Source organism: Atheta coriaria, unplaced genomic scaffold (genome assembly GCF_025399875.1).
Source record: "Atheta coriaria isolate IRGN ID8LTWV9N9 unplaced genomic scaffold, Caltech_Dcor_3.1 hic_scaffold_9_pilon, whole genome shotgun sequence".
NCBI classification, from domain to species: Eukaryota; Metazoa; Arthropoda; class Insecta; order Coleoptera; family Staphylinidae; genus Dalotia; species Dalotia coriaria.
This window is the reverse complement of record NW_027045451.1, coordinates 780,900-805,966: the sequence shown is the minus strand read 5'-3', so window position 1 is coordinate 805,966 and position 25,067 is coordinate 780,900. Positions and strand designations below refer to the sequence as shown.

Sequence of the window (25,067 nt, the reverse complement as noted above, 5' to 3'; positions counted from 1 at the left end):
TGAATCCTTTGAGGCAGGAGTTTTACGTAGGCAACCAAATCAACAAAACAATAAAGTTTTCACCATAGTAATACTTTATTTGATCAATATTTATCTATTTCAATAATAAACAGTTAAAGGTAACACTGTCAACGTTTATAATTTTTATTTATACACAAAATGGGGCCTAAAAAAGATGTTACAATAAAAGCAGTAAGTTTTATTGATTAAAACTTTGAAAATTAAATTTTAAATTCTTCTATTTATATTAAAGAAAAAGAAGCTTAGTATACATAGGGATATCGACGATGATTTAGAAGAATGGAAAAAATCTAAGCAATTGGTCAAACCCAAAGATCAAGTGGAATTGTCAGATGCAGAATTAAAAGAGATTCTCTCAAGGAATTTGGTGCTCACCAACGCACAGGCTCCCGAACATATCGTAGAATTTAGTTATAATGAAGGGTGTTTTGTAGAAGTACCACAACCAAAGAACTACGTTGTTGTTTATGCCAAACAAGGGTGTTACCTGCACAAGACCTCAGAGGAAGCTAAACAACAATATATTGAACAAGGACTTGATTGTATTTTATTTAAAAATTAATTATTTTGCCTTTTTACATTTTAATATTTAAGTGAGTCTATTGGAGACAATTGATCATCAAGATGATGAAGACATAGAACCCATACCAGCACAATCCACCAAACCCACATTGGCAGATGAAGGAGGTGAAGAAGAAGAAGCAGACCTAGATGGTGAAGAAGAAGAAAAACTGGAGGGTATGGAAGAAGAGGAAGGGGAAGGTGATGCTGAAGATGCTGCTGCAGGTGGTGGAGGTGGTGATGATGAAGAGGAAACCACAGCAAAACCCGCTGGGAAGTTGAAGAATCAATTCAACTTCTGTGAAAGAGCAGGACTATCAATAATACCACCAAATAGGGTATTACCACATTAATACCATCATTATTATTATAAAATATCAATTCCTGTGTGTAGGACCAAGAAAGTCAAACAGTCCCACCACCAACTGCTAACTGTTCAGGGCTGGTCCTTCAATGGGTCATCTACGATGCTTACCAAGAAGATTTCGAGGAACAGGAACGCGAAAAAGAACGAGAACGAGAACGCAAAGAACGTGCCAAGGAAAGTGGTGGTACCCACAAACCCCACCCAGCTCCAAAACCCAAAGCTATTGTCCGTAAAGAATTCAGCGATGAAGTTGTACTAAGAGTATTTGATTGTTGGAAAGTCTTGGAACGTATGATCAATTTAAACACCTACGATGACATAGCTAAAGACTACAGGTATTGGGAAGACCCATCTGATGAATTCCGAGATAATGAAGGTACCCTCCTTCCATTATGGAAGTATCAATATGATAAACTCAAAGAATACACTGTCACCTACCTAATGTGGAACAATTGGTATTATGACATGTTTATAGCATGTTTTGGTTCAGGTAAGTATTAAACCCATATTTTACCATAAAAAACAAAATGGAGTTTCAGTGGACTTCCTAAAACCAAGCGTCGGTGGCTACATTTGTCTCTACACCATCAAAAACCCATCATTTCCTGAAAGTATCTGTGTTTGTGACTCAGCTGTCATGTGCGCTGACGTCCATCGCTTCTACCCATACATGATGGTATGTGGTCAAGCAGATGGTAACATCGCCGTGTACAATATCCAAGCAAGCACAAAACTCTGCGCGTATCAAACAAAAAACTACAAAACAAAATGTTTGGGAATAGTCTGGGCAGTAAAATGGCTGCCGGATTTACAAGATGGCGAACTGAACTTCTTCGCTGTGTCAAACGATGGCGTTGTAAAGAACTATGTGCTTATGCAAAGCGAGTTTGCTGTCACGCACATCATCAAATTAATTCTGGATACACCGCCGGCCGCTGGACCTGATGGAACTTTTGTTCCACTAATAGGTTTCTTAATTAATTGAATCAAATTGCATCATTAATTTAAACTTTTCAGGCTGTGCTACAACTTTGGTTATGCATCCGAAAGACCCCAATGTGTATTTAGTAGGCACGGAAGAAGGCTTCATTTATAAATGTAGCGTCAACTACAGCTCGCAGTATTTGCTCACTTATAAAGCGCATGATTTGCCTGTGTACAAAATTAATTACAACTATTTTAATCCGGATATATTCATATCATGCAGTGGTGATTGGCGGATTAAAATTTGGGAAGATGGGAGGTTGGATCCGTTGTTTTCGTTTGATTTAGGAGCTGTTATTTCGGATGTCCAATGGGCACCGTATTCTTCAACGGTTTTTGCTGCTGTTACCTATGAGGGAAAAGTTTATGTCTTTGATTTAAACATGAACAAATATAAACCGATTTGTGTGCAAGCTGTGGTGTCAAAGAAGAGGTATAAATTGACTACGATTGCGTTTAATAATAATTTACCGATTATTATTGTTGGAGACGATAAGTAAGGTTAATATTAGTTGGTAATTGAGGTTATGTAGTGTTTATTTTGTAGGGGTTGTGTTACATCGTTGAAATTATCACCAAATTTACGTATTCCGTGCAAGGCACCAAAGAAACAACAACATTTGGATCAATTTACACTGCAATGCATGAAACTGGATAAATTATTGGCTGTTGTCAGGGAACCATTGGTTATTTCTGTCAATCAAGATATTACAAGTACTTTGATCATTGTCAAATAAAATTCTATGTTTTTTTACACAAAAATTGTTTTAAATATTTTCTCTGCGTTTGAATCCAACCCAACATCCGCCTTCAATCGCTGGATTGATTTGTTTGATGGAATACTTCAACGGAATTGTAGTTTTATCAATGACAGTCAATTCAAATGCAAGCTGTGGTGTCAAGGAAGAGGTATAAATTGACTACGATTGCTTTTAATAATAATTTACCGATTATTATTGTTGGAGATGATAAGTAAGGTTATTATTAGTTGATAATTGAGGTTATGTAGTATTTATTTTGTAGGGGTTGTGTTACATCGTTGAAATTATCACCAAATTTACGTATTCCGTGCAAGGCACCAAAGAAACAACAACATTTGGATCAATTTACACTGCAATGCATGAAACTGGATAAATTATTGGCTGTTGTCAGGGAACCATTGGTTATTTCTGTCAATCAAGATATTACAAGTACTTTGATCATTGTTAAATAAAATTCTACGTTTTTTTACACAAAAATTGTTTTAAATATTTTCTCTGCGTTTGAATCCAACCCAACATCCACCTTCAATCGCAGGATTGATTTGTTTAATGGAATATTTCAACGGAATTGTAGTTTTATCAATGACAGTCAATTCAAATTTGCTCAGAATATGAAATATTAAAGTCTTTACTTCCATCAGAGCAAATCTAGACCCAATACAATTTCTAGGTCCAGAACCAAATGGAATATAACTGTATGGATAAATATTCTTCTTGTTTTCTTCAGAGAATCGTTCCGGATCGAATTTGGATGGATTTGGATGATACTTTTCATTGTGATGAATGCCAGCGATAGGCAACCAAACAACATCGCCGACTTTTAGGTGTACCGGATGTTCATGGGGTAATACCGGTTGGATTGTGTATGGTTTTGTACAAACTCTATCAATGGCTACTGCTGGTGCATGCTTACGAAGGCTTTCACAGACAACCATATCCATGTACTTCATTTTGTTTAAGATGTCATAGGTTAGTTTTCCTTTGGTTTCTTCGAAGGTATCATCTATTTCTTGACGCAGTTTTTCTTGAACATCGGGATTGATAGCTAATTCGTAACACATGAAGGACATCATGGTGGAAATTGTTTCAAAACCAGCAAAGAAGAAGATGAGGACTTGTGCGGCCATTTCATCTTCGGTCAATGCTAGTTTTTGGTTCGGGCCGGTTTTTCCAATATCAGATTCTTCAACTGATGCAAAACCAGCGTCTTTGTGTTCGGGGGCTTCGTCATATTGAAGACGGCCTTTGCGGGCCTCCATTAATAAATTGATCATGTCAGGTCTGATGATGTTTTGTTCTTCGCGAGTTTTGACTGTGTCATGTACCATTTCCTGGAAGAACCTGGTCACAGAATCTGGAAAGAGGCTTAATCCCAACAACTGTAACAAAAACTAATATTAATCTCTGTTTATAAAATAAATAATGTCCATTTACTTACACTACACAGTTTTGGTGCTAACACATTCAACAATAACTTTATATTTTGAAAAACTCCACTAAAATTGGTCACAGTTCTTCCATTGACGTAGAAATCATTTTCTGGATCTTTTAAAGAATCAACTTTAACTCCAAACGCACAGTTTGCAATCACATCATTAGCAAAACGTGTAAAAGAGTCCTTCAGTTCCAAATCAACAACTTTTTGGTTCTTTTTTAAATAAAAATCGACGTATTGCTGAGCAGATTTCTCCATCAAAACAAACATGGCGCGCATTTTGCTTGAAGTGAAGGTGGGACTTAAAGTTGCACGCATATCCCTCCAGGTGTCGCCTTTCAACGCAAACAAGTTCTTAGTCCAAATGGGTTCAACGTTTTCTTGCGCAAATTGTCTGTGATCTACGAAATGATCAAAATCCTTGATGGTTATTTGTTTGATGAGGTCCGGGTCACGCAACATTAAAGATGGCATCGTCATTTGGTACACACCAACATATCTAAAGATATTAAACAAAAAATGTAAAAATGTTTTTTTTTTGCAAAATAATGAATCATACCGTTCATCTTTAAATCGGTTGTACATCCGATGAAACATCTCCATCATTGACTCCTTACCAAGAAGATTCCTCCAGTTCTCACCCAGAATGGGTACGGGTGGTCCTTGCTTCACATGTCTTTCTGTCCAATGCAGCTGAGGTTTGTAGAGGTAATAATAAAAGAAAAGCGCGAATGCGCCCAGTGCCAAAACCCACAACATGATGATTTGAACTGAAATAAACGCTTTCCAAGCAATACATTTATACCAAACTATTATCACTATAAGTACCCACTTGAACACTATCAGTAAATTTTTAATCAATGCTTAGTAATTATTGAGGTGAATTGCAAAAATCATTTGCGGTGATTCAGACTCAAAACATTTGCGCACTTCAAATGTACGTGCACACGACTGAATAATAATACTAATAATAAAACTTGTTGGTATGTACTCGTATTGAATGAGCTGGTACCTCCCACATGAAACCTATAATTTAGAATCACGTGGGAGACTACTCGTTGATTGCCACTAGCAAAAAATTGCTGGGAATTGTTTGGTTATTGTTAAAATGCAAAAAATGTCCTTCAAAAAGATTGTTTTTGGTAAAACTAAATTTATTTATTTATGTTTATCCATCCAAGGTTATATGTTACATACGTCATACAGAAATCAAATGTGAACTTTCACTTGTTATGAATAGATACTTAAGTAGTTATCTAACCTCTTTTTTTCTGTTCTAAAATTTCTTTTTTATAATTATGATTAATATTAACGCACAAGATTTTCTCTGCGTTTGAAACCAACCCAACAACCACCTTCAATCGCTGGATTAAGCGATTTCTTAGAAATCTTCATTGGAACAGTAGTTTTCTCAATGACAGTCAATTCAAAGTTGCTCAGAATATGGAAAATCAAGGTCTTACATTCCATCAACGCAAATCTAGACCCAATACAATTCCTAGGTCCAACACCAAATGGTAAGTAAGTATAAGGTTTAATAAGGTCTTTGTTCTCGTCAGAGAAACGCTCGGGATCAAATTTATCCGGATTGGGATACAGTTTCTCATCGTTATGTATACCAACAACAGGAATGATAATCAAATCACCAACGTTAACTTTCAAAGGTGTTTCATGTGGTAGTTCAGGTTGAATGGTATAGGCTTTGGTGCAAATTCTATCTGTCATGACAGCTGCGGGGTTTTTACGCATACTCTCCGAGATGACCATGTCCATATACTTCATTTTGTTTAAAACGTCATAGGTTAGCTTCCCGTTGTTATTTTTATAGGTTAAGTCAATTTCCTGATGAAGTTTTTCTTGAATTTCCGGATGTAGGGCTAATTCATAACACATGAAAGACATCATGGTGGAAATTGTTTCGAAACCAGCGAAGAAAAAGATGAGGACTTGGGCGGCCATGTCACTTTCGGTCATTGCTAGTTTTTGATTGACTCCTACTTTTCCAATATCGGATTCTTCAACAGTTGCAAAACCAGCGTCTTGTTTTTCAGTGGATTCTTCATAGTGAAGACGTCCTTTACGTGCCTCCATTAGTAAATTGATCATATCCGGTCGGATGATGTTTTGTTCCTCACGCATTTTGACTGTATCATGAATAAGACTTTGGAAGAATTGCGTGACGTTGGATTCAAATATACTTAACCCAAGACACTGTAAAATTTTTTAAAAATTTAATTTTTTGAATAATTTTTTATGAGTTTACTTACAGCTGAGAGTTTAGGTGACATCATGCTTAATAAAAACTTCATTTGCTTGACGAATCCTGAAAAGTTGGTTGCAGCTTTTCCTTTCATATAGAACTCATTTTCCGGTTCTTTTAATGAATCAACTTTGACGCCAAAAGCACAATTTGCAATCACATCATTAGCAAAACGAGTGAATGAATCTTTCAATTCCAATTCAATCACGTTTTTGTTTTGTTTCAAGTAGAAATCAACGTATTGCTGGCCAGATTTCTCCATCAACACAAACATTGATCGCATTTTGCTCGCTGTGAAAGTAGGACTTAAAGTTGCACGCATATCTCTCCAAGTATCACCTTTCAATGAGAATAAATTCTTCGTCCAGATAGGTTCAACGTTTTCAGGCGCAAATAGCCTGTGATCAACGAAATGATCAAAATCTTTGATGGTTATTTGTTTGATCAATTCAGGATCACGTATCATAAGTGAAGGCATTGTTGTTTGATAGAAACCAGCATAACTAATTAATTAAATAATAAAATTTATTTCGAAAAAATTTAATTTTGAATTTTTTGACTTACCGATCATTTTTATGACGATTATAAATACGTTTGAGCATTTCCATCATAGCCTCCTGCCCGAGAACATTTTTCCAGTTGTCTCCTAGTATGGGTACGGGTGGTCCTTGGCTGACATTTTTTTCTTTCCAATATAATTGAGGTTTATACAGGAAATAATAGAAAAATAACACAGCTGCCGCAATTCCCAACACCCACAACATTTTAATGCGTAGATTCTACTATCAATCAAATTTAATATCAATAAATTCAATTTATTAATAAATTTTTATCAAGGTTTTTATTGTGTGTGATCTCCGCTAGCTCTCGAGTCGGAATAACAACAAATTGGTTGAGAAATCGTTATTATTATGATGGAATCATGTAACACTCGCGTGAAACGAAATAATAAGTCAAGTATTTTATGAAATCTCTGAGTGGAAGTGGTAGGGAGCGCTCATTAACCACTTAGTCACACAGCGCATGCGCTAAGCACTTAACTGGTTTCGCAATAGTCAATGTTATCTAACTAAATAAAAAACAGTAATTATACAATGTGACATTATTTATTGTCTCTGCGTTTGTATCCAACCCAAAACCCACCTTCAATAGCAGAATTGAATTGATTCTTAACATATTTCATCGGAATTGGAGTCTTATCAATAACAATCAATTCAAAATTGTTCAGAATATGAAAGATTAAAGTCTTACATTCCATCAGCGCAAATCTAGACCCAATACAATTCCGTGGTCCAGTACCAAACGGGATAAAACTATATAAATTAATATTTTCTTTGTTTTCGTCTGAAAATCGCTCTGGATCAAACTTAGAAGGGTTCGGATAATACTTCTCATCGTGATGAATACCAGCTACTGGTATCCATAGACAATCGCCTACTTTGAGGTTCAAAGGATGTTCATGTTGATTTACCGGTTGGATAGTGTAAGGTTTTGTACAAATTCTATCCATAGCAATTGCAGGTGGGTTCTTACGCATACCTTCAGAGATAACCATGTCCATGTACTTCATTTTGTTTAAAACATCATAGGTTAGCTTCCCGTTGTTGTTTTTATAGGTTACGTCAATTTCCTGATGTAGTTTCTCTTGAATGTCTGGATTGACAGCAAGTTCATAGCATAAAAATGACATCATGGTGGAAATACTGTCAAAACCAGCAAAGAAAAAGATTAAAACCTGTGCTGTCATGTCTAATTCAGTCATAGGTGTCTTCTGCACTTGTGTTTTCTTTCCGATGTCAGATTCTTCAACAGTTGCGAAACCAGCGTCTTGTTTTTCACTGGATTCTTCGTATTGGAGTTGACCTTTCTGTGCTTCTATTAATAAATTAATCATGTCAGGACGGACAATATTTTGTTCCTTACGGAGTTTCAAAGTGTCATGAACCAATTTTCTAAAAAATTCAGAAACTGCTGGACTGAACGCGCTGAGTTTAAAAACCCGAGCAATTTTCGGCATTGTCATATTAACCAAAAACTTTATCGTTTGTACAAATCCAGTGAAATTCGTAGCTTCTTTACCTTTCAAATAAAACTCATTTTCCGGTTCTGTTAGAGAATCAACGGTGATACCAAACGCACAACTTGCTATTACATCATTAGCAAATCGAGTGAATGAGTCTTTAAGTTCAATGTCAAGGACATTTTTGTTTTTCTGTAGATAGAAGTCAATGTATTGCTGGGCGGCCTTCTCCATCAAAACAAACATCGCACGCATTTTGCTCGAGGTGAAGGTGGGACTCAATGTCGCACGCATGTTACGCCATTTGTCACCTTGCAATGAGAATAAGTTTTTGGACCATAATGGATCGGATCCTTCCGGTACGAATTGTCTGTGATCGACGAAATGATCAAAGTCCTTGACTGTCACTTGCTTGATGAGGTCCAGGTCACGCAGCATTAACGTAGGCAACATCATTTGGTAAATGCCTTCATAACTACAACTTGACCTTATTAACACTGTTTACTTAATTTATTTGGAGCAATTTGTCTTACCGTTCATTGCTGTGGCGGTTGTATAGGCGTTGGACCATTTCAATCATGGCTTCCTGTCCGGTGATGCTTTTGAAATTGTCACCTAGTATTGGAATTGGTATTCCTTGTTTTATGTGTTTTTCTTTCCAGTATAATTGAGGTTTGTAGAGGTAATAATAAAATATTAAGCAGAGCAGCACAATAAACAATAACCAAATCATGATTTTTAACTGTTTTTGTAAATAATTATGTGAAAAAACTGTTTTAACGAGAGGAGATGTGTCTGCTTCAAATGTTTGATTCACATTAACAAAAATAGCGTGTTGGAGTCGGATTCAGTGTGACCCTGAACATAATTGTATGTTAATGGACGGTAGCTATGGTTACAAACACATGGGAAGGTACAGTGGACTTTACTTTACCAAATAAACGTCCTCTAATTGTCTGAATACATCCCTACTAATATTATAAATGCGAAAGTCTTGATGTTTGTTACACTTTCACGCAAAAACTACTTAACAGATCATCATGAAAATTTGTACACATATTCTTAGTGGTGCCAGAATGGTTATAGGCTACTTTCTATTTAATAAAACAAATTATTTTTTAAATAAAATAAAGAAATTGTTTAGCCAATAATACCTCTGCATCTGGCTATTTGACTACTTTAACGCCATCTAGCATTCCAGCAATGAAGCTCAAACCTAAGTACTTTAGTACCATCACACTGTATTATCACACTGTATTACCGACAGCTACGTCAACATCAAATCCAATTGACTACACTATGGAGACTGTACACTATACTTCCATAGACTATACTTTCAGCCATTTTAAACTTCCCGCCATTCTACTTCATTGTTACTTCTTCTGTGACTACAGACGCGTACGGAAGAAACTTCATTATTTTAGATATTCGCGAACGAAGCCGCGGGTTAAAGCTAGTAAATAATAAATAAAACAAATTTAAACACTAAATATCTACGTTTATTCTAATAATTAATTATAAATCACTTAATATTTCCTAAGAAACATTCTGTCTGCGTTTGTATCCAACCCAGAACCCTCCTTCAATAGCAGGGTTAAACTGTTGCTTAGCCAATTTCATTGGAATGGTAGTTTTAGCAATCACAGTCAATTCAAAGTTCCTCAAAATATGAAAAACCAAAGTTTTGCATTCCATCAACGCAAATCTTGACCCAATACAATTCCTAGGTCCAGAACCAAATGGTAGGTACCCATACGCATTAATATTGCCCTTGTTTTCATCCGAAAAGCGTTCTGGATCAAATTTAGATGGGTTGGGATACAGGTCTTCATCATGATGTATTCCAGCAATAGGCAACCAGATAACATCGCCGGGTTTCAAATGCACGGGTTGTTCATTAGGTCTTTCCGGTTTGATGGTATAGGCTTTGGTGCAAACCCTATCAACAGCAATCGCTGGGGAATTCTTACGCATACCTTCCGAGATGACCATATCCATGTACTTCATTTTATTGAGGACATCATAGGATATTTTGCCTTTGTTTTCTTCTAAGGTGCCATCGATTTCCTGACGCAGTTTCTCTTGAACATCAGGGTTAACAGCTAGTTCATAGCAAAGGAAAGACATCATTGTGGATATGGTATCGAAACCAGCGAAGAAGAAGATGAGGACTTGTGCGGCCATGTCTAATTCAGTCATTGGGGCCTTCTTCACTTGAACCTTCTTCCCAATATCAGATTCTTCAACTGTAGCAAAACCTGAGTCTTGGGTTTCACTGGATTCTTCATATTGAAGACGTCCTTTGCGGGCCTCCATTAGTAAATTGATCATATCCGGTCGGATGATGTTTTGTTCCTCACGCATCTTTACAGTATCATGTATTAGGTCTTTGAAGAACTGTGTAACTTTAGGAGTAAACAAACTAATCTTCAAAAGTTGTGCCACCTTAGGAGCTGCGATATTCAAGAGGAATTTCATGGTTTGTTTCAACCCTGCGAAGTTGGTAGCTTCTTTCCCATTCATATAAAATTCATTTTCCGGTTCTTTTAGAGAATCAACGGTGATGCCAAAGGCGCATGTAGCAATCACATCATTAGCGAAACGGGTGAATGAGTCTTTAAGTTCAATGTCAAGGACATCTTTGTTTTTCTGTAGGTAGAAGTCAATGTATTGCTGGGCGGCCTTCTCCATCAAAACAAACATGGCGCGCATTTTGCTCGAAGTGAAGGTAGGACTCAAAGTAGCACGCATGTCTCTCCATGCGTCACCTTTTAAAGAAAATAGATTTTTGGTCCATAGGGGATCAGCACCTTCAGCTTGGAACTGTCTGTGGTCCACGAAATGGTCGAAATCTTTTACTGTTATTTGCTTGATGAGGTCCAGGTCACGTATCATTAATGTCGGCAAGGTCATTTGGTACATACCAGTGTAACTATATAAAATATATCATTATTTAATATAAAATTTAATCTATATATATAAAAATGAATTGCTGTTCGTTAGTCTCGCTAAAACTCGAGAACGGCTGAACGGATTTATCTTATTTTGGTCTTGAATTATTCGTGGAGGTCTAGGGAAGGTTTAAAAGGTGAGAAAAATTCGAATAATTGCCGGGAAAATCCTCAAAACAGCTCTTTTCTATAGAATAAAATTTGACATTGAGATGCAATCATAGTTATAGTTAAATAGTTGAATTCGAGATGGCGCGCTGAAGTGCATTATTGACAAAACTTTATATAATTAATTTCTTTAAATTAAAATTGCTAATCTTATTGATAGAATTGACTCTTACTACAAGTATGTATAGAACAAGAGAGTAAAAACGAATTACATTTTTATTAAACACTGCCGGAACGAAGTAGCGGGCAACAGCTAGTAAAAAATAAAAATTTAATCTATAAACTTACCGACGATCTTTGTTACGGTTATACAATCGTTTGACCGTATCCATCATGGCTTCCTGCCCAGTAATAGTCCAAAAATTATCCCCTAGGATAGGAATTGGTGTTCCTTGCTTCACATTTCTATCAGACCAATACTGCTGAGGCCGGAAGAGGAAGTAATAGAACAGCAACGCACCCGCCACAATCACCAAAGCCCAAATCATGGTGATGAATTGTCACAAACTGTAAAATTTAATTATAAACACATTTATTTATACCCAGAAGCAAAACAAATCAAAATGAATCATAACTTTATCAAATTAATCTCTATCTGATAAAACAACAAATCCTAGTGATTATAAACTAGTCTACATACCTGATAGTACAATTATTATCGTGATATCATAAAATTAGATGAAAAAAAAACAACTAAAGTGGATAGATGTGTCAGCATCAAGCACTCAACTCAGAATAACAACAATTTAGACGACCATGTATGTACTTTAGCTTGTAATGCGTAGTAGAATATGTAATTACTGTTGCCATGGTTACAAACACGAATATACTGTAACAAAATGTCGGTGGGTACTTACATTGAATTAAACTAGCGAGACTATTGCTTCACTTCACTAATAACACTTGTTGAATGAGTCAGAAACTCCGTTGGCGAATGTATTTAACGCAAACGCGTTTTGTGTAACGAGGGCAAAGAACCACACAAAATGGTGGAAGGTGTAATTCCTGGCAAACAACTGCACCTTCTCGAAATATTCTCGATGAGTTTCTACGGTTTGCAAAATATTATGCAAGAAATTTTAGGGTTCTGTATGCTTTTCAAGGTTATTACCGAAATGGTAATTGATTAATACACAAGTAGAGTTTTTAAAGTCTAGACGCGTTGGCGAGTAATTTTAATCTCCGCAATATTGCTAAATATAGTACTCGGTGTGTTCGTGTCAAATAAACAAATTTGATACATGTTTTTATTGCGTCATTTCAATCACATGATGACAAAGCTGTTTGGCAAAAACCTTCAGATAATTTTAACAAAAAAAAACTTGTTTGCGCGTGTAATTATCGAAAAATATTATTATTAATTGTCTCGGCGTTTGAAACCGACCCAACAACCTCCTTCAATACCCGGATTGAATTGTGCCTTTGTTAATTTCAACGGAATCGTAGTTTTCTTGATGACAACCAGTTCAAATTTACGCAGAATATGGAAAATCAACGTTTTGCTTTCCATGAGTGCAAATCTCGAACCAATACAATTCCTTGGTCCAGAACCAAATGGTAAGTAAGTGTATGGTTTAATTAAGTGTTTGTTTTCTTCCGAAAAGCGTTCGGGATCAAATTTTGATGGATTGGGATAATATTCCGGATCGTGATGAATGGCGGCGAGTGGTAACCAGATAAGATCACCGGGTACAAGATGTACAGGGTGTTCATGAGGACGTGTTGGTTCAATGGTGTAAGATTTAGTGCAGACGCGATCAACTGCGAATGCCGGTGTGTCTTTACGCATACTTTCGGAGACAACCATGTCCATGTAAGTCATTTTGTTGAGGACATCATAGGTTAGTTTTCCGTTGTTTGCTTCGAAAGTTTTATCAATTTCCTGGCGGAGTTTTTCTTGAACTTCTGGATAGACAGCTAATTCATAACACATAAATGATGTCATTGTGGAAATTGTGTCAAAACCAGCGAAGAAAAAGATTAGAACTTGTGCGGCCATTTCAGATTCGGACATTTCTAAGACCTTGGTTGGTTTTTTCCTGCCCACTTCGGATTCTTCAACAGTTGCGAAACCAGCGTCTTGTTTTTCATTGGATTCTTCGTATTGCAAACGACCTTTGCGTGCCTCCATTAATAAATTGATCATATCCGGTCGGACAATGTTGTTTTCTTCACGTAATTTGACTGTGTCACGGATGAGTTTTTTGAAAAAGTGTGTAACATCTTCCGAAAACATGCTCAGCTTAAAATACTGTAAAAAAATTCGAATTTTTTTTTTGAAAATTTACAAATTTTAGAAATACGTACATAGGCAACTTTAGGAGCAATAAAATTCATGAGGAATTTAATACTCTTCCACATTCCTCGATTGTCTGTGACTTCTTTTCCTTTAATATAAAATTCATTTTCTGGATCTTTCAATGAGTCAACTCCGACTCCAAAAGCACACGTTGCTATAACATCATTAGCAAAACGTGTGAAGGAGTCTTTAAGTTCAAGTTCAATAACATCTTGTTTTTTATTCAAATAAAAGTCGACGTATTGCTGTGCGGCTTTCTCCATTAACACAAACATTGAACGCATTTTGCTGGAGGTGAATGTTGGACTCAAGGTTGATCGCATTTCGCGCCATATGTCACCTTTTAAAGCGAATAAGTTCTTCGTCCATACTGGATCTATACTCTCCGGTACAAAGGAGCGATGATCAACAAAATGGTCGAAATCTTTGACGGTTATTTGTTTGATCAATTCGGGATCACGCAGCATTAGAGTTGGTATTGTTGTTTGATACACACCACAATATCTAAATAATTTTTGTTTTTTTAAATATTTTTTTAATTTTTGTAAATAAGTGAAAATTTTGGTACCTTTCACCTTTGCTGCGGTTGTAAATCCTTTGAACCATTTCAGTTAGAGCTTCACGTTGGAAAAAGCTCCAAAAATTGTCTCCCAACAGAGGAATAGGCATACCTTGTTTGACATGTCTCCTAGTCCAATATTGTTGAGGTTTAATCAAAAAGTAATAGAAAAAAAGGGTCCCTGCTACTAAAGCTAGCACCCAAAACATTTTGTCGGATTATTCTGTCCACTTATGATGATCATTCAGCCGAGGGTCACTTTTATACCCAATTTATTTATTTTTATCTTATCTAATGATGAATTGCACCATCAATCGAAACAATTGGCGAAACAAAACACTTTTTCTTTTATTAAATTTAATATGTTGCACAATTTGTAGAAATAAAATAGAATTGATGTTCACAGTTCTGTATCTCATTCGCAACTAAGACTAATTTTAGTAAATTTGCGATATAAATTTGTGCGCCTTACTTTGAGTGACTGGAAGGTCAAGAATATATCTAGATATATCACTAACTGAGGTCAATCGTTATTATTATGATGGAATCATGTAACACTCGCGTGAAACGAAATAATAAGTCAAGTATTTTATGAAATCGCTGAGTGGAAGTGGGAGGGAGCGCTCATTAATCACTTAGTCACACAGCGCATGCGCTAAGCACTTAACTGGTTTCGCAAGAGTCAATGTTATCTAACTGCACAAAAAACATAGTAATTATACAATGTGACATTATTTATTGTCTCTGCGTTTGTATCCAACCCAAAACCCACCTTCAATAGCAGAATTGAATTGATTCTTAACATATTTCATCGGAATCGGAGTCTTATCAATGACAATCAATTCAAATTTGTTCAGAATATGAAAAATTAAAGTCTTACATTCCATCAGCGCAAATCTTGACCCAATACAATTCCTTGGTCCTGTACCAAATGGAATAAAACTATATAAATTAATATTCCCTTTGTTTTCGTCTGAAAATCGCTCTGGATCAAACCTTGAAGGATTTGGATAATATTTCTCATCGTGATGAATACCAGCAACTGGTATCCATAGACAATCGCCTACTTTGAGGTTCAAAGGATGTTCATGTTGATTTACCGGTTGGATAGTGTAAGGTTTTGTACAAATTCTATCCATAGCAATTGCAGGTGGGTTCTTACGCATACCTTCAGAGATAACCATGTCCATGTACTTCATTTTGTTTAAAACATCATAGGTTAGCTTCCCGTTGTTGTTTTTATAGGTTACGTCAATTTCCTGATGTAGTTTCTCTTGAATGTCTGGATTGACAGCAAGTTCATAGCATAAAAATGACATCATGGTGGAAATACTGTCAAAACCAGCAAAGAAAAAGATTAAAACCTGTGCTGTCATGTCTAATTCAGTCATAGGTGTCTTCTGCACTTGTGTTTTCTTTCCGATGTCAGATTCTTCAACAGTTGCGAAACCAGCGTCTTGTTTTTCACTGGATTCTTCGTATTGGAGTTGACCTTTCTGTGCTTCTATTAATAAATTAATCATGTCAGGACGGACAATATTTTGTTCCTTACGGAGTTTCAAAGTGTCATGAACCAATTTTCTAAAAAATTCAGAAACTGCTGGACTGAACGCGCTGAGTTTAAAAAACCCGAGCAATTTTCGGCATTGTCATATTAACCAAAAACTTTATCGTTTGTACAAATCCAGTGAAATTCGTAGCTTCTTTACCTTTCAAATAAAACTCATTTTCCGGTTCTGTTAGAGAATCAACGGTGATACCAAACGCACAACTTGCTATTACATCATTAGCAAATCGAGTGAATGAGTCTTTAAGTTCAATGTCAAGGACATTTTTGTTTTTCTGTAGATAGAAGTCAATGTATTGCTGGGCGGCCTTCTCCATCAAAACAAACATCGCACGCATTTTGCTCGAGGTGAAGGTGGGACTCAATGTCGCACGCATGTTACGCCATTTGTCACCTTGCAATGAGAATAAGTTTTTGGACCATAATGGATCGGATCCTTCCGGTACGAATTGTCGGTGATCCACGAAATGATCAAAGTCCTTGACTGTCACTTGCTTGATGAGGTCCAGGTCACGCAGCATTAACGTAGGCAACATCATTTGGTAGATGCCTTCATAACTACAACTTGACCTTATTAATACTGTTTATTTAATTTATTTGGAGCAATTTGTCTTACCGCTCATCGCTGTGACGGTTGTATAGGCGTTGGACCATTTCAATCATGGCTTCCTGTCCGGTGATGCTTTTGAAATTGTCACCAAGTATAGGAATTGGTATTCCTTGTTTTATATTTTTCTTTTTCCAGTATAATTGAGGTTTGTAGAGGTAATAATAAAATATTAAGCAGAACAGCACGGTAAACAATAACCAAATCATGTTTTTGAATTGTTTTTGTAAATAATTATATGAAAAAATTGATTTAAGGAGTAGAGATGTGTCTGCTTCAAATGTTTGATTCACAATAACATAAATAGCGTGTTGGAGTCGAATTCAGTGTGACCCTGAAGTTAATTGTATAGTAATGGACGGTAGCTATGGTTACCAACACATGGCAAGGTACAGTGGACGTTGCTTTGCCAAATAAACGTCCTCTAATTGTCTGAATACATCCCTACTAATATTATAAATGCGAAAGTCCTGATGTTTGTTACACTTTCACGCAAAAACTACTTAACCGATCATTATGAAAATTTGTACACATATTCTTAGTGGTCCCCGAATGGTTATAGGCTACTTTCTATTTAATAAAAAAAATTATTTTTTAAATAAAATAAAGAAATTGTTTAGCCAATAATACCTTTGCATCTGGCTATTTGACTACTTTAACGCCATCTAGCATTCCAGCAATGAAGCTCAAACCTAAGTACTATAGTACCATCACACTGTATTATCACACTGTATTACCGACAGCTACGTCAACATCAAATCCAATTGACTACACTATGGAGACTGTACACTATACTTCCATAGACTATACTTTCAGCCATTTTAAACTTCCCGCCATTCTACTTCATTGTTACTTCTTCTGTGACTACAGACGCGTACGGAAGAAACTTCATTATTTTAGATATTCGCGAACGAAGCCGCGGGTTAAAGCTAGTAAATAATAAATAAAACAAATTTAAACACTAAATATCTACGTTTATTCTAATAATTAATTATAAATCACTTAATATTTCCTAAGAAACATTCTGTCTGCGTTTGTATCCAACCCAGAACCCTCCTTCAATAGCAGGGTTAAACTGTTGCTTAGCCAATTTCATTGGAATGGTAGTTTTAGCAATCACAGTCAATTCAAAGTTCCTCAAAATATGAAAAACCAAAGTTTTGCATTCCATCAACGCAAATCTTGACCCAATACAATTCCTAGGTCCAGAACCAAATGGTAGGTACCCATACGCATTAATATTGCCCTTGTTTTCATCCGAAAAGCGTTCTGGATCAAATTTAGATGGGTTGGGATACAGGTCTTCATCATGATGTATTCCAGCAATAGGCAACCAGATAACATCGCCGGGTTTCAAATGCACGGGTTGTTCATTAGGTCTTTCCGGTTTGATGGTATAGGCTTTGGTGCAAACCCTATCAACAGCAATCGCTGGGGAATTCTTACGCATACCTTCCGAGATGACCATATCCATGTACTTCATTTTATTGAGGACATCATAGGATATTTTGCCTTTGTTTTCTTCTAAGGTGCCATCGATTTCCTGACGCAGTTTCTCTTGAACATCAGGGTTAACAGCTAGTTCATAGCAAAGGAAAGACATCATTGTGGATATGGTATCGAAACCAGCGAAGAAGAAGATGAGGACTTGTGCGGCCATGTCTAATTCAGTCATTGGGGCCTTCTTCACTTGAACCTTCTTCCCAATATCAGATTCTTCAACTGTAGCAAAACCTGAGTCTTGGGTTTCACTGGATTCTTCATATTGAAGACGTCCTTTGCGGGCCTCCATTAGTAAATTGATCATATCCGGTCGGATGATGTTTTGTTCCTCACGCATCTTTACAGTATCATGTATTAGGTCTTTGAAGAACTGTGTAACTTTAGGAGTAAACAAACTAATCTTCAAAAGTTGTGCCACCTTAGGAGCTGCGATATTCAAGAGGAATTTCATGGTTTGTTTCAACCCTGCGAAGTTGGTAGCTTCTTTCCCATTCATATAAAATTCATTTTCCGGTTCTTTTAGAGAATCAACGGTGATGCCAAAGGCGCATGTAGCAATCACATCATTAGCGAAACGGGTGAATGAGTCTTTAAGTTCAATGTCAAGGACATCTTTGTTTTTCTGTAGGTAGAAGTCAATGTATTGCTGGGCGGCCTTCTCCATCAAAACAAACATGGCGCGCATTTTGCTCGAAGTGAAGGTAGGACTCAAAGTAGCACGCATGTCTCTCCATGCGTCACCTTTTAAAGAAAATAGATTTTTGGTCCATAGGGGATCAGCACCTTCAGCTTGGAACTGTCTGTGGTCCACGAAATGGTCGAAATCTTTTACTGTTATTTGCTTGATGAGGTCCAGGTCACGTATCATTAATGTCGGCAAGGTCATTTGGTACATACCAGTGTAACTATATAAAATATATCATTATTTAATATAAAATTTAATCTATATATATAAAAATGAATTGCTGTTCGTTAGTCTCGCTAAAACTCGAGAACGGCTGAACGGATTTATCTTATTTTGGTCTTGAATTATTCGTGGAGGTCTAGGGAAGGTTTAAAAGGTGAGAAAAATTCGAATAATTGCCGGGAAAATCCTCAAAACAGCTCTTTTCTATAGAATAAAATTTGACATTGAGATGCAATCATAGTTATAGTTAAATAGTTGAATTCGAGATGGCGCGCTGAAGTGCATTATTGACAAAACTTTATATAATTAATTTCTTTAAATTAAAATTGCTAATCTTATTGATAGAATTGACTCTTACTACAAGTATGTATAGAACAAGAGAGTAAAAACGAATTACATTTTTATTAAACACTGCCGGAACGAAGTAGCGGGCAACAGCTAGTAAAAAATAAAAATTTAATCTATAAACTTACCGACGATCTTTGTTACGGTTATACAATCGTTTGACCGTATCCATCATGGCTTCCTGCCCAGTAATAGTCCAAAAATTATCCCCTAGGATAGGAATTGGTGTTCCTTGCTTCACATTTCTATCAGACCAATACTGCTGAGGCCGGAAGAGGAAGTAATAGAACAGCAACGCACCCGCCACAATCACCAAAGCCCAAATCATGGTGATGAATTGTCACAAACTGTAAAATTTAATTATAAACACATTTATTTATACCCAGAAGCAAAACAAATCAAAATGAATCATAACTTTATCAAATTAATCTCTATCTGATAAAACAACAAATCCTAGTGATTATAAACTAGTCTACATACCTGATAGTACAATTATTATCGTGATATCATAAAATTAGATGAAAAAAAAACAACTAAAGTGGATAGATGTGTCAGCATCAAGCACTCAACTCAGAATAACAACAATTTAGACGACCATGTATGTACTTTAGCTTGTAATGCGTAGTAGAATATGTAATTACTGTTGCCATGGTTACAAACACGAATATACTGTAACAAAATGTCGGTGGGTACTTACATTGAATTAAACTAGCGAGACTATTGCTTCACTTCACTAATAACACTTGTTGAATGAGTCAGAAACTCCGTTGGCGAATGTATTTAACGCAAACGCGTTTTGTGTAACGAGGGCAAAGAACCACACAAAATGGTGGAAGGTGTAATTCCTGGCAAACAACTGCACCTTCTCGAAATATTCTCGATGAGTTTCTACGGTTTGCAAAATATTATGCAAGAAATTTTAGGGTTCTGTATGCTTTTCAAGGTTATTACCGAAATGGTAATTGATTAATACACAAGTAGAGTTTTTAAAGTCTAGACGCGTTGGCGAGTAATTTTAATCTCCGCAATATTGCTAAATATAGTACTCGGTGTGTTCGTGTCAAATAAACAAATTTGATACATGTTTTTATTGCGTCATTTCAATCACATTAGTGTTATTCAACAATTCATGATGACAAAGCTGTTTGGCAAAAACCTTCAGATAATTTTAACAAAAAAAAACTTGTTTGCGCGTGTAATTATCGAAAAATATTATTATTAATTGTCTCTGCGTTTGAAACCGACCCAACAACCTCCTTCAATACCCGGATTGAATTGTGCCTTTGTTAATTTCAACGGAATTGTAGTTTTCTTGATAACAACCAGTTCGAATTTACGTAAAATATGAAAAATCAACGTTTTGCTTTCCATCAATGCAAATCTAGAACCAATACAATTCCTGGGTCCAGAACCAAATGGTAAGTAAGTGTATGGTTTAATTAAGTGTTTGTTTTCTTCCGAAAAGCGTTCGGGATCAAATTTAGATGGATTGGGATAATATTCCGGATCGTGATGAATGGCGGCCAGTGGTAACCAGATCAGATCACCGGGTACAAGATGTACAGGGTGTTCATGAGGACGTGTTGGTTCAATGGTGTAAGATTTGGTGCAGACGCGATCAACTGCGAATGCCGGTGTGTCTTTACGCATACTTTCGGAGACAACCATGTCCATGTAAGTCATTTTGTTGAGGACATCATAGGTTAGTTTTCCGTTGTTAGCCTCGAAGGTTTTATCAATTTCCTGGCGGAGTTTTTCTTGAACTTCTGGATGCACAGCTAATTCATAACACATAAATGATGTCATTGTGGAAATTGTGTCAAAACCAGCAAAGAAAAAGATTAAAACTTGTGCGGCCATTTCGGATTCGGACATTTCTAGGACTTTTGTTGGTTTTTTCCTGCCCACTTCGGATTCTTCAACGGTTGCGAAACCAGCGTCTTGTTTTTCATTGGATTCTTCGTATTGCAAACGACCTTTGCGTGCCTCCATTAATAAATTGATCATATCCGGTCGGACAATGTTGTTTTCTTCACGTAATTTGACTGTGTCACGGATGAGTTTTTTGAAAAAGTGTGTAACATCTTCCGAAAACATGCTCAGCTTAAAATACTGTAAAAATTTCAAAATTTTAATTTTTTTTGTTAATTTATCAAATTTTAGAAATACCTACATAGGCAACTTTAGGAGCAATAAAATTCATCAGGAATTTAATACTCTTCCACATTCCTCGATTATCTGTGACTTCTTTTCCTTTGATATAAAATTCATTTTCTGGGTCTTTCAATGAGTCAACTCCGACTCCGAAAGCACACGTTGCTATAACATCATTAGCAAAACGTGTGAAGGAGTCTTTAAGTTCAAGTTCAATAACATCTTGTTTTTTATTCAAATAAAAGTCGACGTATTGCTGTGCGGCTTTCTCCATTAACACAAACATTGAACGCATTTTGCTGGAGGTGAATGTTGGACTCAAGGTTGATCGCATTTCGCGCCATATGTCACCTTTTAAAGCGAATAAGTTCTTCGTCCATACTGGATCTATACTCTCCGGTACAAAGGAGCGATGATCAACAAAATGGTCGAAATCTTTGACGGTTATTTGTTTGATCAATTCGGGATCACGCAGCATTAGAGTTGGTATTGTTGTTTGATACACACCACAATATCTAAATAATTTTGTTTTTAAATATTTTTTAATTTTTGTAAATAAGTGAAAATTTTGGTACCTTTCACCTTTGCTGCGGTTGTAAATCCTTTGAACCATTTCAGTTAGAGCTTCACGTTGGAAAAAGCTCCAAAAATTGTCTCCCAACAGAGGAATAGGCATACCTTGTTTGACATGTCTCCTAGTCCAATATTGTTGAGGTTTAATCAAAAAGTAATAGAAAAAAAGGGTCCCTGCTACTAAAGCTAGCACCCAAAACATTTTGTCGGATTATTCTGTCCACTTATGATGATCATTCAGCCGAGGGTCACTTTTATACCCAATTTATTTATTTTTATCTTATCTAATGATGAATTGCACCATCAATCGAAACAATTGGCGAAACAAAACACTTTTTCTTTTATTAAATTTAATATGTTGCACAATTTGTAGAAATAAAATAGAATTGATGTTCACAGTTCTGTATCTCATTCGCAACTAAGACTAATTTTAGTAAATTTGCGATATAAATTTGTGCGCCTTACTTTGAGTGACTGGAAGGTCAAGAATATATCTAGATATATCACTAACTGAGGTCAATTTTGCTCCGAAGCCAAAACTTTAAACCGTAACCTTCAAAATATTTTGTACAAATAGTAAATATTATTAACTACTAGCTTTAACCCACGGCTTCGCTCGCGAATATCTAAAATAAGTTGCTTCTGTAGGCGTCTGTAGTCACAGAAGAAGTAACAATGAAGTAGAATGGCGGGAAGTTTAAAATGGCTGAAAGTATAGTCTATGGAAGTATAGTGTACAGTCTCCATAGTGTAGTCAATTGGATTTGATGTTGACGTAGCTGTCGGTAATACAGTGTGATAATACAGTGTGATGGTACTATAGTACTTAGGTTTGAGCTTCATTGCTGGAATGCTAGATGGCGTTAAAGTAGTCCAATAGCCAGATGCAGAAGTATTATTGGCTAAACAATTTCTTTATTTTATTTAAAAAATATTTTTTTATTAAATAGAAAGTAGCCTATAACCATTCGGGGACCACTAAGAATATGTGTACAAATTTTCATGATGATCGGTTAAGTAGTTTTGGCGTGAAAGTGTAACAAACATCAGGACTTTTTATTAACTATAATTTATTTAATAAGTTTAGTGATTAAATAGTTCTTTTTTTCATCCCAATCCAGAATCCACCTTCAACAACACTACTGATGGTTCCTTTAACCAATTTCAATGGAACAGTAGATTTATCAATCACAGTCAATTCAAAGTTCCTCAAAATATGAAAAACCAAAGTTTTCACCTCCATTAACGCAAATCTAGACCCGATACAGTTCCTAGGTCCAGAACCAAATGGTAGGTAAGTGTATGGTTTAATAAGGTCTTTGTTTTCGTCTGAGAAGCGTTCCGGATCAAACTTATTAGGATTCTGATAGTGTTTCTCATCATAATGCAGAGCAACCATTGGAATCCAGATGTTATCACCTGGTTTGATATGCACTGGGTGTTCATCGGGATGTTCTGGTTTAATGGTATACTCTTTGGTGCATAACCTATCAATGAACACAGCAGGAGGATGCATTCGGAGACTTTCGGATATGGTCATATCCAAATACTTCATTCCATTCAGAATGTCGTAACTTAACTCTCCTTTGTTTTTCTCGTAAACATCGTCAATTTCCTGCCGGAGTTTTGCTTGAATTTCAGGATTCAATGCTAATTCATAGCAGGTGAAGGACATCATGGTGGAGATGGTATCGAAACCTCCGAAGAAGAAGACAAACATTTGTGCGGCAACCTCAACATCAGTGAATTCCATCTTTTTTGTACTTTGGATTTTTCCGTAATCTGATTCTTCAACAGTAGCAAAACCTGCGTCTTGAGTTTTACTGGATTCATCATATCTTAAACGACCTTTACGTGCTTCCATTAACAAGTGTACTACATCCGGTCGGATGATATTCTTTTCTTCTCGGTATTTGATGGTATCATCAGCGATTTTCTTGAAGAAATCCGTACTTTGTTTAGAAAACACGCGTAGATTCAAAGCACTGGTGATTTTTGGAGAAATTGTATTTAACCAGACGACTAAATTTTTGTATAGGCCGTTGAAGTTAGTAGCATCCGTACCATTGACGTAGAAATCATTATTGGGATCTTTGAGAGAGTCCACAGTTAACCCAAACGCACAATTTGCAATTACATCATTAGCAATACGTGAAAATGACTCTTTGAGTTCTACATCAATCACTTTTTGATTCTTATTCAAATAAAAGTCTACGAATTGCTTGGCGGATTTCTCCATCAACAAAAACATGGATCGCATTTTGCTGGAGGTAAACGTGGGACTGAGAGTGGCCCGCATTTGCTTCCAATCATCACCGGTGAGTGCGAACAAGTTGTATCCCCAAAGCGGGTCGACATGTTGGGGTGTAAGCGCTCGGTGGTCAACAAAATGGTCGAAATCTTTAACGGTCAGCTGTTTGATCAAATTTGGATCTCTAATCATCAATGTGGGTAATGTGGTTTGATACAAGCCACAATATCTAAACACAAATAATTATAACAATAATAATTATTAATAATCATATTGTTTTTCATGATTATAGCTGTACTTACCTAGCATTTTGAAACCTGCTATAAACACGTATAACCATATCCCGGAAACTCTCTCGTTTAAAAAGCAGTCTCAAGTTATCCCCAAAGATAGGCACAGGCGGTCCCTGTTTGACATTTTTCTTAGACCAATAAAGTTGTGGTTTGTAAAGAAAATAATAAAAGTATAGTGCGGAGAGCACTAGCACCATGACCCAAAACATGTTGCTTGTGGCTCAAATTAATTTAGACTGATATTCGACTCCAATGTCATTTTATTTATATATTTATACAACTATTATTTACAAGGTTTCTGATTTTAACGAACTGCTTATTCATTTAGATAAAAAGTGTAATATTTGTATCAAGTGCTTGTTGTGGAATATTTGTCTAATTTGGTTTGGCAAGTCATAAGCCGATAATGCGATAAATCAATTCATCATGACTTAGGAGTAACGTAACGTATAAACGAGTAATGCTGTTTACACTTGACAGG

The 25,067-nt window shown here is 36.2% G+C and overlaps 8 protein-coding genes across 11 annotated transcripts; 1 reads left to right on the top strand and 7 right to left on the bottom strand.

Moving 5' to 3' along the window:
• Window positions 1-66: 66 nt before the first annotated feature.
• LOC135799818 (dynein intermediate chain 2, ciliary) lies at window positions 67-2,695 on the top strand. Its single transcript, XM_065313028.1, has 7 exons — window positions 67-192; window positions 254-563; window positions 616-920; window positions 977-1,439; window positions 1,489-1,917; window positions 1,967-2,429; window positions 2,481-2,695. Exons 1-7 carry the CDS (start codon window positions 160-162, stop codon window positions 2,668-2,670), a joined length of 2,193 nt encoding a protein of 730 aa, XP_065169100.1. The 5' UTR covers window positions 67-159; the 3' UTR covers window positions 2,671-2,695.
• Window positions 2,696-2,928: 233 nt separating this feature from the next.
• LOC135799820 (cytochrome P450 9e2-like) lies at window positions 2,929-5,110 on the bottom strand. 3 transcript variants are annotated; one of them, XM_065313030.1, is made up of 4 exons: window positions 4,962-5,110; window positions 4,689-4,899; window positions 4,133-4,628; window positions 2,929-4,073 (listed from the first exon to the last, which is right to left on the bottom strand). In XM_065313030.1, the coding sequence occupies exons 2-4, from the start codon at window positions 4,886-4,888 to the stop codon at window positions 3,177-3,179; spliced, it is 1,593 nt and encodes a 530-aa protein (XP_065169102.1). In that variant the 5' UTR covers window positions 4,889-4,899; window positions 4,962-5,110; the 3' UTR covers window positions 2,929-3,176. The 3 variants fall into 3 exon arrangements, with proteins under 3 accessions (XP_065169102.1, XP_065169104.1, XP_065169103.1); XM_065313032.1 differs by having other exon boundaries at window positions 4,689-4,911; window positions 4,962-5,089; XM_065313031.1 differs by lacking the exon at window positions 4,962-5,110 and having other exon boundaries at window positions 4,689-4,941.
• Window positions 5,111-5,262: 152 nt separating this feature from the next.
• On the bottom strand, window positions 5,263-7,363 carry LOC135799819 (cytochrome P450 9e2-like). The gene is made up of 3 exons (XM_065313029.1): window positions 6,954-7,363; window positions 6,397-6,892; window positions 5,263-6,340 (listed from the first exon to the last, which is right to left on the bottom strand). The coding sequence occupies exons 1-3, from the start codon at window positions 7,151-7,153 to the stop codon at window positions 5,438-5,440; spliced, it is 1,599 nt and encodes a 532-aa protein (XP_065169101.1). The 5' UTR covers window positions 7,154-7,363; the 3' UTR covers window positions 5,263-5,437.
• Window positions 7,364-7,476: 113 nt separating this feature from the next.
• On the bottom strand, window positions 7,477-9,216 carry LOC135799821 (cytochrome P450 9e2-like). Its single transcript, XM_065313033.1, has 2 exons — window positions 8,943-9,216; window positions 7,477-8,884 (listed from the first exon to the last, which is right to left on the bottom strand). The coding sequence occupies exons 1-2, from the start codon at window positions 9,140-9,142 to the stop codon at window positions 7,492-7,494; spliced, it is 1,593 nt and encodes a 530-aa protein (XP_065169105.1). The 5' UTR covers window positions 9,143-9,216; the 3' UTR covers window positions 7,477-7,491.
• A 670-nt stretch (window positions 9,217-9,886) lies between these two features.
• LOC135798378 (cytochrome P450 9e2-like) lies at window positions 9,887-12,614 on the bottom strand. Of its 2 annotated transcripts, none has more exons than XM_065311209.1 (3): window positions 12,386-12,614; window positions 11,817-12,035; window positions 9,887-11,341 (listed from the first exon to the last, which is right to left on the bottom strand). In XM_065311209.1, exons 2-3 carry the CDS (start codon window positions 12,014-12,016, stop codon window positions 9,946-9,948), a joined length of 1,596 nt encoding a protein of 531 aa, XP_065167281.1. In that variant the 5' UTR covers window positions 12,017-12,035; window positions 12,386-12,614; the 3' UTR covers window positions 9,887-9,945. The 2 variants fall into 2 exon arrangements, with proteins under 2 accessions (XP_065167281.1, XP_065167280.1); XM_065311208.1 differs by lacking the exon at window positions 12,386-12,614 and adding an exon at window positions 12,169-12,330.
• Window positions 12,615-12,761: 147 nt separating this feature from the next.
• LOC135799693 (uncharacterized) lies at window positions 12,762-16,862 on the bottom strand. The gene is given in 6 exon segments (XM_065312886.1): window positions 12,762-13,779; window positions 13,836-14,331; window positions 14,396-14,604; window positions 15,121-16,024; window positions 16,026-16,511; window positions 16,570-16,862. Coding segments are annotated over 6 exon segments (3,189 nt in total). The 5' UTR covers window positions 16,770-16,862; the 3' UTR covers window positions 12,762-12,885.
• Window positions 16,863-17,513: 651 nt separating this feature from the next.
• On the bottom strand, window positions 17,514-22,475 carry LOC135799692 (uncharacterized). The gene is made up of 5 exons (XM_065312885.1): window positions 22,045-22,475; window positions 21,489-21,984; window positions 20,537-21,427; window positions 19,444-19,655; window positions 17,514-18,968 (listed from the first exon to the last, which is right to left on the bottom strand). The coding sequence occupies exons 1-5, from the start codon at window positions 22,242-22,244 to the stop codon at window positions 17,573-17,575; spliced, it is 3,195 nt and encodes a 1,064-aa protein (XP_065168957.1). The 5' UTR covers window positions 22,245-22,475; the 3' UTR covers window positions 17,514-17,572.
• On the bottom strand, window positions 22,359-24,900 carry LOC135798379 (cytochrome P450 9e2-like). The gene is made up of 2 exons (XM_065311210.1): window positions 24,596-24,900; window positions 22,359-24,522 (listed from the first exon to the last, which is right to left on the bottom strand). Exons 1-2 carry the CDS (start codon window positions 24,793-24,795, stop codon window positions 23,133-23,135), a joined length of 1,590 nt encoding a protein of 529 aa, XP_065167282.1. The 5' UTR covers window positions 24,796-24,900; the 3' UTR covers window positions 22,359-23,132.
• Window positions 24,901-25,067: the final 167 nt, after the last annotated feature.